The sequence below is a fragment of the Neofelis nebulosa genome, chromosome 13, assembly GCF_028018385.1.
Source record: "Neofelis nebulosa isolate mNeoNeb1 chromosome 13, mNeoNeb1.pri, whole genome shotgun sequence".
NCBI classification, from domain to species: Eukaryota; Metazoa; Chordata; class Mammalia; order Carnivora; family Felidae; genus Neofelis; species Neofelis nebulosa.
In genome coordinates this window covers 4,209,515-4,223,352 of record NC_080794.1, presented here as the reverse complement: position 1 = coordinate 4,223,352, position 13,838 = coordinate 4,209,515, and the positions used below count along the sequence as shown (strand labels likewise).

Here is a 13,838-nt window from a genome sequence, read left to right as displayed (position 1 = left end):
GGCACCCAGCACATATAAAGGCATAGACAACAGTGAGGTTCAATGCCGTGTGGGAGGAAATAGACATTTTCAATATGGGGCGCCTGGGTGGCTCAGTCGGTGAAGCATCTGACTCTTGATCTTGGCTCAGGTTATGATCTCAAAGATCGAGCCCTGCATTGAGTTCTGTGCTGACACTGTGGAGCCTGCTTGGGATTCTCTTTCTTTCTGCCCCTCCCCAACTCATGCTCTCTCTCTCTGAAAATAAATAAACAAACAAACAAACATTTAAAAAAAATTATTTTCAATAAACTGTGATGGTCAGTTATCCACATGGGAAAAAAATCGGTCTCAATCCCTATCTTACACCATACAGAATCAATTCCAGATAGCTTGCAGATCTAAATGTGAAAGGTAAAACAATAACGTCTCAGGGGAAAACATAAGAGAATGTGCTCACGATCTTTGTCTTTTAAACACAGTACAAAGGGGTACCTGGGTGGCTCAGTAGGTGAAGCATTCGACTTTGGCTCAGGTCATGATCTCACGGTTCATGAGCGAGCTCCGCATCGGGCTCTGTGCTGACAGCTCAGAGCCCGGAGGCTGCTTCGGATTCTGTGTCTCCCTCTCTCTCTGTTCTTCTCCTGTTCATGCTCTGTCTCTCTCAAAAATAAATAAAGATTAAAAAAATAAAATAAAATAAGCAGAGCACCAAAGACTCCAAAAGGAAAAAAAAATGAGAAATTGGAATGTATTAAAATTAAGTATTTCTTTTCTACAAAAGAGACTATTAAGAGAGTGATAAACAACCCATAAAATGGGAGATCTTTCTGATGCATATATCTGACTAAAGACTCATACCTAAGGTATATAAAGAACTCCTAGAAGTCAGTAAAGAAAAGACATCTAATCCTAGAAATCAGTAAGGAAAAGACGTTACTCTAGGAGGAAAAAGAACCAGGCAACGCACATGGAGAGCCACACTTCACAAAAGTGTGTATCCAAATGGCCAAATGGTGTAAACACATGAAAAGGTACTTAACTGCATTAGTCATCAGAGAAATGCAAAATAAAACCATAACATGATACCACTCTACACCCACAGCATAGTTAAAATGAAAGAGAGAGAAAATGTTTTGGCAAGGATGTGAACAAACAGAAGGAACTCTTTGCACTGTTTGTGGGGGTGTAAATTGGCTCCATAACTTTGGAAAATCTCCTAGAGCTTCCTACACACACTTAATAACCTAGCAATTCTGTAGCTAGATATATACCCCGGAAGCGTACCCATGTTTACCAAAAGGCCTGTCCAAGAATGTTCATGGCAGCACTCTACATGATAGCTCTAAACTGGAAACAACGTGAACGCTCGTGTACAGCAGCTTTGAAAAACAACCTGTGTCTATTCATATAGTAGATTATTGTACAGCAGTGAGAACGGGCAGATGATGATTACACACAAAGATGTGGCTGAATCTCAAGGAGAGTGTTGGGAAAAAGATACAAAGGACAGTAGGCAGACGGAACAGTGGTGTTTGGGGTTAGGGCACTGGTTACCTTGGGGGGCAGTTACTGGAAGCAGGCACGGGGGACTTCAAGAGGGTTTCTTCTTCCTCTAGGTGCTAGGGACACGGCCGTATGTGTATGGTATGTGCAGGTTTCTGTATATGAAGAAGTTCAATGACAATGTTTTTGAAAAATCCAGCATGGCTACTTCAGGTCGCCAGTTAAGTGAGTGTAGAACTGATGATCGTGACCAGAGAGTTACGAAGTGGCAGGTATAGAAGATCTGACGCCATTCCAGACCCACTGGGTCTGATTCTGCGTTTCCCCCAGGTGATTTATTTGCATGTCGACGTTTGAGAACCACAGATCTAGGACAGCGTCTTTCTGCCTTGTCCCCGGGTAGTTCCAACATGCAGCTGTGGTTAGGATGACTCCGAGGTATATTGCCTGCATGGCTAAGTGAATGCAGGTGTCATTAGATAAGATATAGAATGTGCGAGGAAGAGCAGGTGTGTGGAGGCTGACAAGTTCAGTTTTGACATGTATTTGGGGATTCCTTGGGGACATCAGGTGAAGCCATCCATTGAGTATTTAGATCTGGAGGCCAGGAGACAGAAGATGGAGAGTTACAGATGGGAGTGTCTGTCCTCAGCATGGACGGAAACATTAAAGTTAAGGGTGTTGAAAAGAAAATGAGAAAAAATAATACAGAGGTCCAGGGAGAGCAAATGACCAAATAAGGGAAGAGGGGTTTGCAGGGAAAATGGGAAAAGTAGTATCAGAGGTTTGAGTGCAAGCAGGAGCAGGTGGCCTGGGGAAACGAAGGAAAGAGAGTTTTCTGCGGAAGGAATGACCAGCGATGTTTTATGTCCAGAAAGGTCTAGTAAGGTAGACTGAGAAGGATCAATTATTTGTCCTTTGGGAGGTCACAGGTGGCTGCTCCATACACAGTTCTGGCCAGGGGTAGCTGCAAATATCCAGGCGCAGAAGTTTCAGCAGTAAGTAGGAGACAGGGGCCTGGGATGGTCAGACATTCACAGCCTTTTCAAGAAGCTGTGCAAAAAAGGGCAGAGGGAGAGAGGTGTAGAGTGGAAAGCAAGTTTTCAATTTGGCAAAGACTGGAATATTGCCACTTGCCAACAGGAAAGAGCTACTCTGGGGAGTGATCCCTGAACCAGCCATCAGGAAAGAACGGGACTCAGAACTTCAGTGGACGCTCAACGTGAGGAGGACCGAGCAGGTGGATGTAACTATGAATACATTCGTAGCTGACAGGTGGGAAGATGAGTTGTTGGAGTCTCATAGCCTCAGTTTTCTCTAGAAGTAGGGTTCCTGTCATTTGCCTAAAGGGATGGGGGAGACATCATAAAAATTTGTCTTTCCTAATTTTCATATACTTTCACAAAAGATGCGAACCCTGTTGTCGGCATGTAGAATATATAATAATATACCTAGATTTCATTAATCATATGTAAAAAAAACACCTTAATTCCCTATGAAACAGCCCATTTTCAAATCTATACCGGAAAACACTGCGCATTCACCATTAAGAATACCCGAAGTTAAATTCCTACCCAACATCCTTGCTGTTTTTTAATTATTGAAGTAGAGTTGACATACAGTGTTACATTAGTTTCAGGTATGTGACACAGACAATGCCATATATTACGCTGCACTCATCATGGGAAGTGTGGCACCATCTGTGACCATACAAAGTTATTACAACATTACGGACTATGTTCCCTATGCTGTGCTTTTCATCCCCATGACTTACCTGTTTTACAGCTGGAAGTTTGTACGTCTTCACCTATTTTGCCCATGCCCCAACCACCTCCACTCTGTTTAGGTAGAGTTTTTTCTCTGTATTTAAGAGTCTGTGTCTGTTTTTGTTCATTTGTTATGTTTTCTAGATTCTACGTATAAGTGAAATCGTATGGTATTTGTCTTTCTCTGTCTGACTTTTCTCTAGGTCCATCCATGTTGTTGCAAATGGCAAAATCGCATTCTTCTTTAGGGCTGAGCAACATTCCATCGCGTATATATACCTTTTAAATTGAAGTGTAACTAACATGCAGCGTTATACTAGTTTCGGGTGTACAATACCGTGATTCAGCAGTTGTTTACATTACTCAGTGCTCATCATGATAAGTGTACTCCTAATCCCCATCACCTATCACCCATTCCCCCACCCACCTCCCCTATGGTAACCATCAGTTTGTTCTCTGCATTTAAGAGTCTGATTTTGGGGGGCACCTACGTGGCTTGGTCAGTTAAGCATCCGACTCTGGATTTCGGCCCGGGTCATGATCTCTTGGTTCGTGAGTTTGAGCCCCGAATCTGACTCTGCGCTGACAGCATGGAGCCTGCTTGGAATTCTCTCTCTCTGCCCCTCCCCTGCTTGTGGGCGTGCACACACACACACACTCTCTCGCTCTCTCTCTCAAAATGAATAAACTAAAAAAAGTAGAGTCTAATTTTTTTGTTTCTTTGTTTTGTTTCTTAAATTCCACCTGTGAGTGAAGTCATGTGGTATTTGTCTTTCTTCGACTGCCTTATTCTACTTAGTGTTAATACCCTCTAGCTCCATCCATGTTGTTGCAGATGGCAAGATCTCATTCTTTTTTTTATGGCTGAGTAATATTCTGTTACACACACACACACACACACACCATGTCTTCTTTATCCATTCATCAGTGGATGGACTCTTGAGCTGCTTCCATTTCTTGGCTACTGTAATTAATGCTGCAACAAACACAGGGCTGCATATATCTTTTCAAATCAGTGTGTTCCTTTTCCTTGGGTCATTACCCAGTCTTCCTCCCTGTTTCATGTATCATTAACGTTTCTTTTTATTTTTATCTTGATGATTTCTCATTGCGTCTCTCTTCTACTGATGAATCCCTGGGATATTTGTTCTTATTTCTTGTCCATGTCATGAGGTATTCACACTGTGTCTGTCCTCATCATTCTTTGTGAATCAGATTCCTGAATGCTGACCTCTTCTCACATTTTTAATCAAATGATAAGTGTGAGTGTGACCTGTTCTTCATGAGTGGATTCTTGTGTGATCCAAATAATGTAACAACGACATGGCCCTCTTGTTTGTTTTGTTTTGTTTTTTACTATAGGTTATTGAGGTGTAAGTTTGATATTATAAGTGGTTGAGGAATGTGATTCTAGAAGTTCGATGGAGTCAGCTTTGCCCTTTGGGGGTTTGGCCTCTGAGACTCGGTGGAGAGACTGAGTCCCCGGCATGTCTGATTCATTTTCCTGGCTGTTTGGCTGGTGGATTGGGGACCGTCTCAGCCTCACAGTTAGTAGCAGAGAGACTCAGCAGAGAATGAGATGGACCTGCCTGCGGGCCCTGGGCTGAACCAGGAGTGCTCTCCTCATGGAAGCAGGGGAGAGCTTGGCTCCGTACTTCACTCCTGTGTCAGGGATGTGTGTTCTCCTCGCCTCCTGATGCTGTGGCCTAAGGGAGTTTGTGCTCTGACCACCGGACCAGCCAGCCACTCCCCCTCCTCCTCAGAAAGAAAAGTAGCCAGAGGGGGGTGACAGGCACTGCAAGTGTACATCCTACATGACCCCATCCGGAGGGGGAGCAGAGTCTTTCCCTGCCCTGAGTGGCGGGAAAGAGGGGCAACCACTTCCCCAGCAGCTGACTCAGAGGGTGGGCAGGGTGCACAAGCCGAGGCTCAGAAAGATTGAGTTAACAGTTCACTGTCACGCACCAGTGACTGGTAGAGTCTGAATGAAAACCCAGACTGGTCTGACTCAAAACCTTAGCCCTTGTGGGAAGAGACGTCACTCCCTGTGGTGCTCCTGTTGTCACAAAGGTTCTCAAGAATGTAATACATTCATAGTGATGGGGCCTGGGGATCAGCTTTCTCTTATGTGTATGTATGTCCTGGGGATTTGATTGTTGATTTAAAGACTAAGAAGAAGGAGAAGAAAGCCCAGCCTTGGAAGTGTCCCAGCTGAAGAGGAGATGGGCCCAGGAGATTGTTTTTCAACCCTTCATACCTCACTGTCCATCCATACTTCCTCTGAGAGACCTTGATATAGGACAGCTTACTTCCTGGGTCCCAGGAATAATTCCATATGGAAAAATCACCTGACTTGAAGAATTGGGACCCTGGTCTATATTACCGTATGTTATTATTTATGAACTATGTAGAAACAAAGCTAAGGATTGCCTGGAAAGCAAACTGGTATGTCCTGTCTAGAATCTGGAGTTCTGAGTGAGCAGCTTTTGAATGAAAAGGGGGGGCATTGTTTCTTACTACATGTACTTAAAGAAAAATAACTTGATCAGTTCTAAATGGTTTTTGTGTTTCTTTCAGATATCGCCCATTTAATGTGGTTCGAAAGACTCTATGTCTGGCTTCAGTGTTTTGAAAAATACATCCTGTACCCAGCAATAATTCTGAATGCCCTCACTATTGATGCATTTTCAATAAGCAATTACCGGAGACTCGGTACCCAGTAAGTGGATAACAGTTTATTCTCGGAATGATTTCGATCACAATGATTTCAAAATCGGGTGGATTTTCTCTAAACAGGCTACAGTAGTACAGCATCTACTAATTTACTGGCCAGTAAAAGTAAGCCACGGTGGTCTTTTACTCAAACTCGCTGGAGGAACTTGATGGTTATTACAGAGTGGGCTGAAAATGAAGTTAGATCTGCTTGAAGTGATGTTGCAAATAAACGACAGTCGGTTTGGAAAAGCTCCTGCAAGAACTTAGTCAGTGAGCTTTAATGAGATGATGGAAGCACAGTGTGGTTCCGGGGGTTCCTGAACCCCCTGGAAAGTTCTTATCATCATGCTCAGAGCTTTATGAACCGCCTCATGTCATTTCATTTAGCAAATACTCTATCGTTTTGTGCTTGAGGGAGGGGGGATTAATCACTGTCAGTGCTCTCTCTGCATTTATCGGGAGAAGCCTCACAATTAAAAAAAAACACGGAACACAGCGTCATCATGCCATCAAGATGCCCATGTTTTTGCAAAGCATTAACAACACACAGTTGAGTTGTTAGTTTCATACATTAAAATTAACTCTGAATTTGCAAATGGAAATCCTTCTCGATAATCTGTGGATTTGCTGCTCTGACAGAAGGTTGAAGTGCCTGGTCAAGTAAGTTCGAGTAGGAGAATGAGAAAGACATCCTTTCCCAGATTTGCTTATTAAGTCATGTTGCTTAAACATTATGTGCCCAAGTCAATTCTTGTGCATAATCCCAAGCATACTAATTTAAACCTGCTCTTCCTTTCGGGGGGTGATGAGGACAAATTAATTAACATTTGCCAAAGATTGAGCAAGCTGAGATAAAAGACATTTGAACACTCTGTTGGACATTGAATGGATTCATAGTCACACAAAGCAGACACTGAATGAAATGGTCATATAACCTTCCTGTCTTTATCAGACTCTGCCTTCCTTCCAGTTCAGACCTGTCATGGCTAGGCCAGGCCAAGTCATGCCCTTTGGTATTTAAAATCCTGGACTTCAGATCCAGGGATGAAAATCAGTCTCACTGGATAAAGAACACAGACAGTGAGACTGCAGCCCTCTTGCCTAGTTTGGGGGGACCCAGTCCCGGAGATGACTCCTCGTCCAGAACCTCAAGTGCTTTCTCTAGTGGTAGGTGTTTCTGGTATGGCACAATGTTGGCTAACCCTGCCGCCCTCCCGGAACAAGGCCTCATCTCGATTTCTAGAACGAGGGCTTACAATCAGAACTAAAGTAGCAAAGAGGGTACCACTGCTGCCCCCCCCGGGGTAATGAGCTGAAGGACTTAAAGTTTGCTCGCTTTCCAACCTCAGGACTGGGACCTTAAGCTAAGCCTGCAGGTTGAGGCCCTCCAGTTCTGGCTGTTGGCAGAGGCTGGACACAAGGGTTGGGAATCAGGCAGAGTCAAAGAGTTTGGAGAGAGTCCAGTTTCAAGTAATAATACTCTCTACCCCCTATAATGTTTTTTCCAGACACGAATATCAGAAAGTAGCACCTTAGCTATGTCCCTCCAAATAGTCTCAAATCCAAGATGACACCAACAGAACTATTCTTCTTAGAATCAAAAGCTGACAATTCCTTCATATTCTTGAGGCATCCAAATAAAGCCTTGAAAGTAATTTTAGGGTGCCTGGGTGGCTCAGTCAGTTAAGTGTCCAACTCTTGGTTTTTGGGTCAGGTCATGATCTCACAGTTTTGTGAGTTCGAGCCCTGCATCGGGCTCTGTGCTGACAGCATGAAGCCTGCTCGTTATTCTCTCTCTCTCTCTCTCTCTCTCTGCCCCTCCTCTGCCCACACTGTCTCTGTTTCTCTCAAAATAAATAAATAAGCTCAAAAATTTTTTTAAATAATAATTTCAAGTACCCCGTTAGACCAGCTGTTCTAAAATAGGACAGCAGGAGTCTGTATGTCAGTATCACCCAGAAACCTGTTTCTAACTATAGAATCCCCCAGCCTACCTGCACTGAGAACCACTGTACCTGATAGTTAGGCAGTGAACTCCTCAGCAACAGGCATGACTTCTTATTCGACTTCTAATACTAGCCCCCCTAGTAAATGGTAGAAGGCTAGGTAGATGGGTGATCAAGCCGGGACTGGTAAATGGATGAATGGGTGAATTGTGATATCTTGTTAGGTATTTATATTTTCCAGCCTGATCTAAATGGATGCTTTGCAGCTGTCCCAGGCTGTGTTCACTGACTGCTACATAAGCCTTTATTAAACCTGCAGCTGAGCCTACAATAGTCTCTGAACTACTTTAACTGTGATCATTACTCTTATAATGTTATAAAGGCCATAAAATTCAGTCCTTAAGACCTCCCATAGTGTTAACCAGTCATCATTGATAAGCAAAAAATTAATGCTCTTCGTTTTAACCGTAGTCACAGAGAACACAAAGTTAAGAGTTGACCCTCACTTAGATTTGGCCTGAATAACCCCCAAAATCATCAGTCTCCTGTGAAAACCCAAATAAGAATACCCCTAACCTTAAGATGCCTTGTCATTGGGCATAGACATTCTTGTATCCTGGGATGTTGTCAAAGGCAACTGGACCCAAAGTCATGTCTTTATATTGTATTTTCATCAGGAAATAGAAGGAAAAGAAAAGTGGGTTCTGGAGCAGTGCGCAACTTTGCTGCAGGAACCCTGAGGGTTTTATGTTGAAGTTACATGAAAACATTCCCACTCAGCCCAAATCTGTATGTAATCAAGGACTAGTTTTCTTCAGATGAGCCTTGAGCAAGTCTCACTAGGTGCATCCTCAGGCAAAGTGAAAACAATTGTAGCCCTCGGTCTGAAAGCATACGAAATATCACATCAAGGCAAATGGAATTGCCAACATTATTAGATATTTTTGACAACAAAAATGACAGTGTTGCTCCTGATAGGTGCAAAGACTTAAAAGCATTTTTTGAATGCCCTCATCCTGGGACAAGATAATAATAATGCTGAAAAGGGTCCAGAGCCCGGGGATCCCTCTAGGCTGAGGGAAATTGAGGCATAGCTCCAGTTTTCTGTATTTAGCCAGGGGGAAAAACCTCTCTCTTTTAAGTGCAACCATTCACTGGAAAGTATTCCCATCTCTGCCTTTCTTTTGAGTTTGCAAGTAGGATTTTATTACAGTGGGACGGTGCAGGAATCTGCCCAAAATGCGCAAAGCCTTCCTTCAGAAAGACAGACCCCTCCAGGAAGTGGTTGTTTGCTCTGTCAGGATATTCTTAGCTGTTATCATTAACTTTCCAAGCTTAAGGTAGTTAGATTATTCATTGTTGGCTTCAGCATCTGCTGGAATTGTTCGTATAACACATGCTCCCTATACAGGTTAATAACCTGACTCCCCAGACAAGAGCATCCAGGAGCCCAGGCCTTGAAGCAAAGTCCTGGTTATCTCCTTGCTGGACTGCTTTGATGAGTTCCTTAACTAAAAAGGCCAATGCCATGGGGGAAAAATGTCAATGGTATCATTTTCAGCAGGAAAAAAAAAGTGTGTGTGTGGTGGGGGGGGGGGGGGGGCGGGGGGGGGGAGGGGGAGTCCAGAGAGCTTACATTAACCAGGGAGGTAAATATGCTGAAAAATATTAGAAATTAACATGTAAAGGCAAAAAGGTCTGTGTTGAGATACCGGGGTTTTATTTCTTTTCCGAATTTAATATTAGCTACTATTATATCACTGCTTCAGTAAGATTCTTTCATAATAAAAAAGCATACACTGAGCGGACGCAAAGAGGGACAGCATGCTCTGTTTCCTCACTCGCCATCAAACTTTCTGCGGAACCTGTCGCTGCAGGAGTCCTTCAGATAAGCTCCAAGGGAGTTCTGTGTCCTTGCCGAAGGACAGGGGACCATGAAGATCATGTGGCAGGAAGGAGCTTCTTCTCAAGGCCAAGGGTCTGTGCTTGAGAGTCCCTTGGGACTGAGTTTCAATCCTCACTCCGCCCTGCCCCCCCCATGAGATCTTAGACAAGGGACCCAAACTCTAAGACCCCGTTTTGCTCCTCTGACAAATGTGGATAATGACAGAGCCTCCCCCCACACCGTCCCCCGCCCCTGTGTCCCCCTTCCCCACCAGTCTTGGCTTTTCATGCCTGTAAAGTGCACTGTGCACAGTAAATGCTCAAGAAACATTAGCTATTGTGACTCACCTGGTACTTCGCCGTCCTTGACCGCTTCCTTTCTTTCCTTTCCAACAGCTGGGACATTTTCCTGATGATCGTTGCCGGCATGAAGCTGCTAAGGACCTCCTTCTGCAACCCCGCTCATCAGTTTATTCACGTGAGCTTCACTGCGATCTTTTTCCATTTTGACTACAAAGATCTGTCAGAGAGTTTCTTACTGGATTTCTTCATGGTGTCCATTGTGTTCAGCAAGGCAAGTTAGTTCTCCATTTTCTTCATTTTCAAATGTAAAAGATGCGTTTCTCACCACAGGTTTCAAGAGCTGTAGACATTTTCCTTTAAAAAAAATTGTGGAGTGAAATTAAATTGAATTACATATGCGTGTCACGCTCCTGCTACCATTTGAGGGACATTTCCCCGTGGAATACAAATATGCCACGTAATTTGCCAAAAATCACTAATTACAATGAATTAGCCATTTACTGTTGCTTGAAATTTTGAAATTTTATGATCTTTGCATCTGTTAGCAATCTCATTACAGAACTTCCCTAGACCTCAAAATGCTCTGAATTAAAGATTAGCAGCCAGACAGATTTTTTTTTTTTTTTTTAAATTAGCTAGCATTTGAGGTAGAACTTGTGACCTGGTGTCCAAGAACCAGGTCTCTTGGATTATTTTCATTCTTCTTGGCGTGTGTTAGGTCAAGATACACAGGCAATGAGAAATCCTAATCATAGTTCAGGCAAAATATGGGGATGGAATCTGATGTCGAACATGGCGGCCGGGGGGGTGGGGTGGATAAAATCCGCTGGATACTCACCTGAGTGTATTCTGAGCACCTCGCAAAGCCAGGGTTTGTAAACAGAAATGAAAAGGAATTTGGAACAACTCCTGGTAAATAAACTGACACACCATCTCACTTCACATCTGGCTTCCTCACGCGCTGTCTTTAATACGGTGGCCGCCCGTTTCTGCCCTCAGCTTGACTTAACCAGCCCCTCCCCGCTTTTGGTTAATAATTTTTTAATTTTAAGATCTTTTTTCCTGAACTTCATTTTTTTTACCTCTTTTTGAATCCGTTCTGTTAAATGTTTCTCTTTCTTACTTACCGTTTTCTTCTACCTTTCTCTTTGCTTATTTTAGGTAACAAAATTTCAAAACTCTCATATTGTCCTAACGATGCCCTGTGAGTAATTGTCCTCACCCTATCAGACGTGCGCGTTTCCTCTTATAACTCAGGCTGAACTCCGATTTTTCAGCTGCCCGAGTCCCTTCTTGTGTCGTTTGTCACATGCTCTGTGCTATTATTACTTTTGCAGCCTACATCTTATTCCAGAACCCTGGTCTTGGTCCTTTTCCCACAAACATTTCTTCTCTGTTTGAGTTCTGTTTGGTGTTGATAAAGTTATCCCAATTTTCTCACGGTTCAAATCACAGGCTTCCATATTCTGTTTTCCTTCACTACGTATAAATTGCCTTTATTTCACATAATAAATGTAAAACTATATCCTATGATCTTTAAAGCATTTTAGAAGTTATTATAAATAACTTTACCACTTGCAGGGAGTAAGAGCTTCTAATCAGATGCAAAATGTGTCAGGATGTATTGAATTCCCGGCTCTGGCATTATTTCTGTTTTGACACGGTGTTATTTACATGCCTTTCTGACCCGCGGTTTCTGATAAAATTGAAAGTAAGGATGACAGTCTCGCCCGGGCATTGAGAGGATTGAAAGAAGTCTTTAAGTAAGATGTGCTTTCCAAGTGCAAGGCAGAATTTGTAGAGCCATTGTAAGTAGAAAAACAGAAGTTATGCACTGTTTAGTGTGGGAAGGAGCGTGGCTGGTTTTCCACCCTGAGCTCCACTTAAGAGTCTCTCTGTAAAGTGAGACGCCCCAGGTGAACACAAGCATGACAGAGAGGAGTGAGGGTCTCACTGTCAAAGTCTTAAGGGCCTGGCTTCTAAGTGATTGTACATCCACAGCAGGAACAGTGATTTTCATTTCCTGGAGCACAGGCAGCCTTCCCCCACTGACACTTGGTGCCATCCTGTGCATCGTGAGCAGCGTGGGACAGGACACAGTCTGAAACTAACTCCGTGCAAACTTAGCAGCTGCAAGCATTTGACTTTCACTTGCCATAATCTTTTTGAAGTCACAGTTCAAACACTAATAAAGTCAGACAGAACTATAGTGGCCGCATTCCTATTTTCTCTAATGGTGGGAACATTAGCACATGTAATTTCAATAGTTTGCTTTTAGGCTGGGGATAAGAACAAAAGCTAGAAAAATCAGCATACTCTATAGCGAGTCAGTCCTGAAACATCCCTAACTCCCTCTGATGCTTGCTCACGCTTGATCTTGAGAGAGCTGGGAAGAGTCCATTGTCTGGAATGAGAAACAAAATAAAAATAGGTCGTTAAAGAGACAGCATTGGAGATCTTCCTGGGGAAAAAAAAAAAAAAGCCAGCAGAAATTAGTGACAGAAGACAGTGGTGGCGATGAGCGGGACCCACAGTTAATGTTTCCGGTAAATATCCTGCCTGTAATTCCCAACTGATGCTTTCTCTTCTTTCTCATCATGGAAATATACCTTTAAAAAAAATTGTGCCCCAAGGTCTGGAAGGTGGATGTTGGCTAGTCTCTGCAGCCTGCCAGACCTAGTGAAAAATGAAAAACAGGACATAATGGGTTCCAGAGTCCAGTGGGAAAGAATTAGCACCGCCCAAGCATTGACAGGAGGGTGGGGCATTGACAGTTACGGCATCCTGGGCTCCTGGGGAATGGCCAGAGGGGGATATCCCATATCCCCTCTCGAGATGTGTGGTATTCCAAGCCTACACCCAGGTGGTGCATCACCTTTGAGATGTCAGGCCATCCTCCCCCGCTCCCTTGTATTCTCAGTCCCCTCCCTCTTTCAGTCCAGCCCCATCAGTCAGCCTTTCCTTTCAAGAATTAACTGCTGTAATTAATTTGTCGCATTTCTGGGGCGTCTAGGTCCTTGGCGGGGCAGAAAGCATACTCCAGGTACGGGTACTCGGTTACGACAGGATCAAAGACAACAAAGCTGCTTTTGTGCTCTCTCACTGGTCTTGAAAAAGTTCCTAGAAACCACTCTGCCTTGACATTTCTAGTAATGCTTAGTTGTAGAAGTAGGACTTTACAGAATCCTGCCAGAGGATAATTCTGCCAGCATTTGCAGAATGCATTGACTATGAAATTCTACAGGCCATTGGTTCAGCATGGGAGGTAGCTCTCTTACCATCTAGCAAATTAACACTAATGGGTGAAGTTGCTTTTATATGAAGCTACATGAATAATCACACTGGGGCCATGAGTTGTGGCTCTGTTACAGGTGACTGCAACTGCCATTCAAATGATTTGGAACTAGAGTTTCTAAATGACATTTCCCTTTTTTTTCCTGTATGTAGGTAGAAAGTCTTGCATTAAAATGGAACCTCTTGTTTGGGAACGCATGCTTTTATGGAAGCATTTGTTCAGAAAACTTTGTTCAACAAAGTAATTGTTCACTTATTTAACATCCCTTAAGCATTATTAAGCATTGTACTAGGGCATAAAGATTAATAATGATACGAATGGTAGCACGTCTTTATTTGGTACTTTCCATGGGTCAGGTGCTGTTTTCAGCACTTTATACATATTGATGTGCTCGGTCCTTTATGGTAAGATACTGTTCCTGGTACAGACGAGCAGAGGCACAGA

The 13,838-nt window shown here is 43.3% G+C and overlaps 1 protein-coding gene across 4 annotated transcripts in view; it reads left to right on the top strand.

The window, feature by feature from the left end:
• PCNX2 (pecanex 2) overlaps window positions 1-13,838 on the top strand; it is a 303,842-nt gene that overhangs the window by 168,680 nt on the left and 121,324 nt on the right. For 3 of the 4 annotated variants that reach the window (XM_058696163.1, XM_058696165.1, XM_058696162.1), the window contains exons 20-21: window positions 5,829-5,970; window positions 10,193-10,370. In XM_058696163.1, coding sequence (XP_058552146.1) covers window positions 5,829-5,970; window positions 10,193-10,370 — 320 coding nt within the window. The remainder of the gene's footprint in view (window positions 1-5,828; window positions 5,971-10,192; window positions 10,371-13,838) is intronic. The other variant, XM_058696164.1, reaches the window with a different exon arrangement.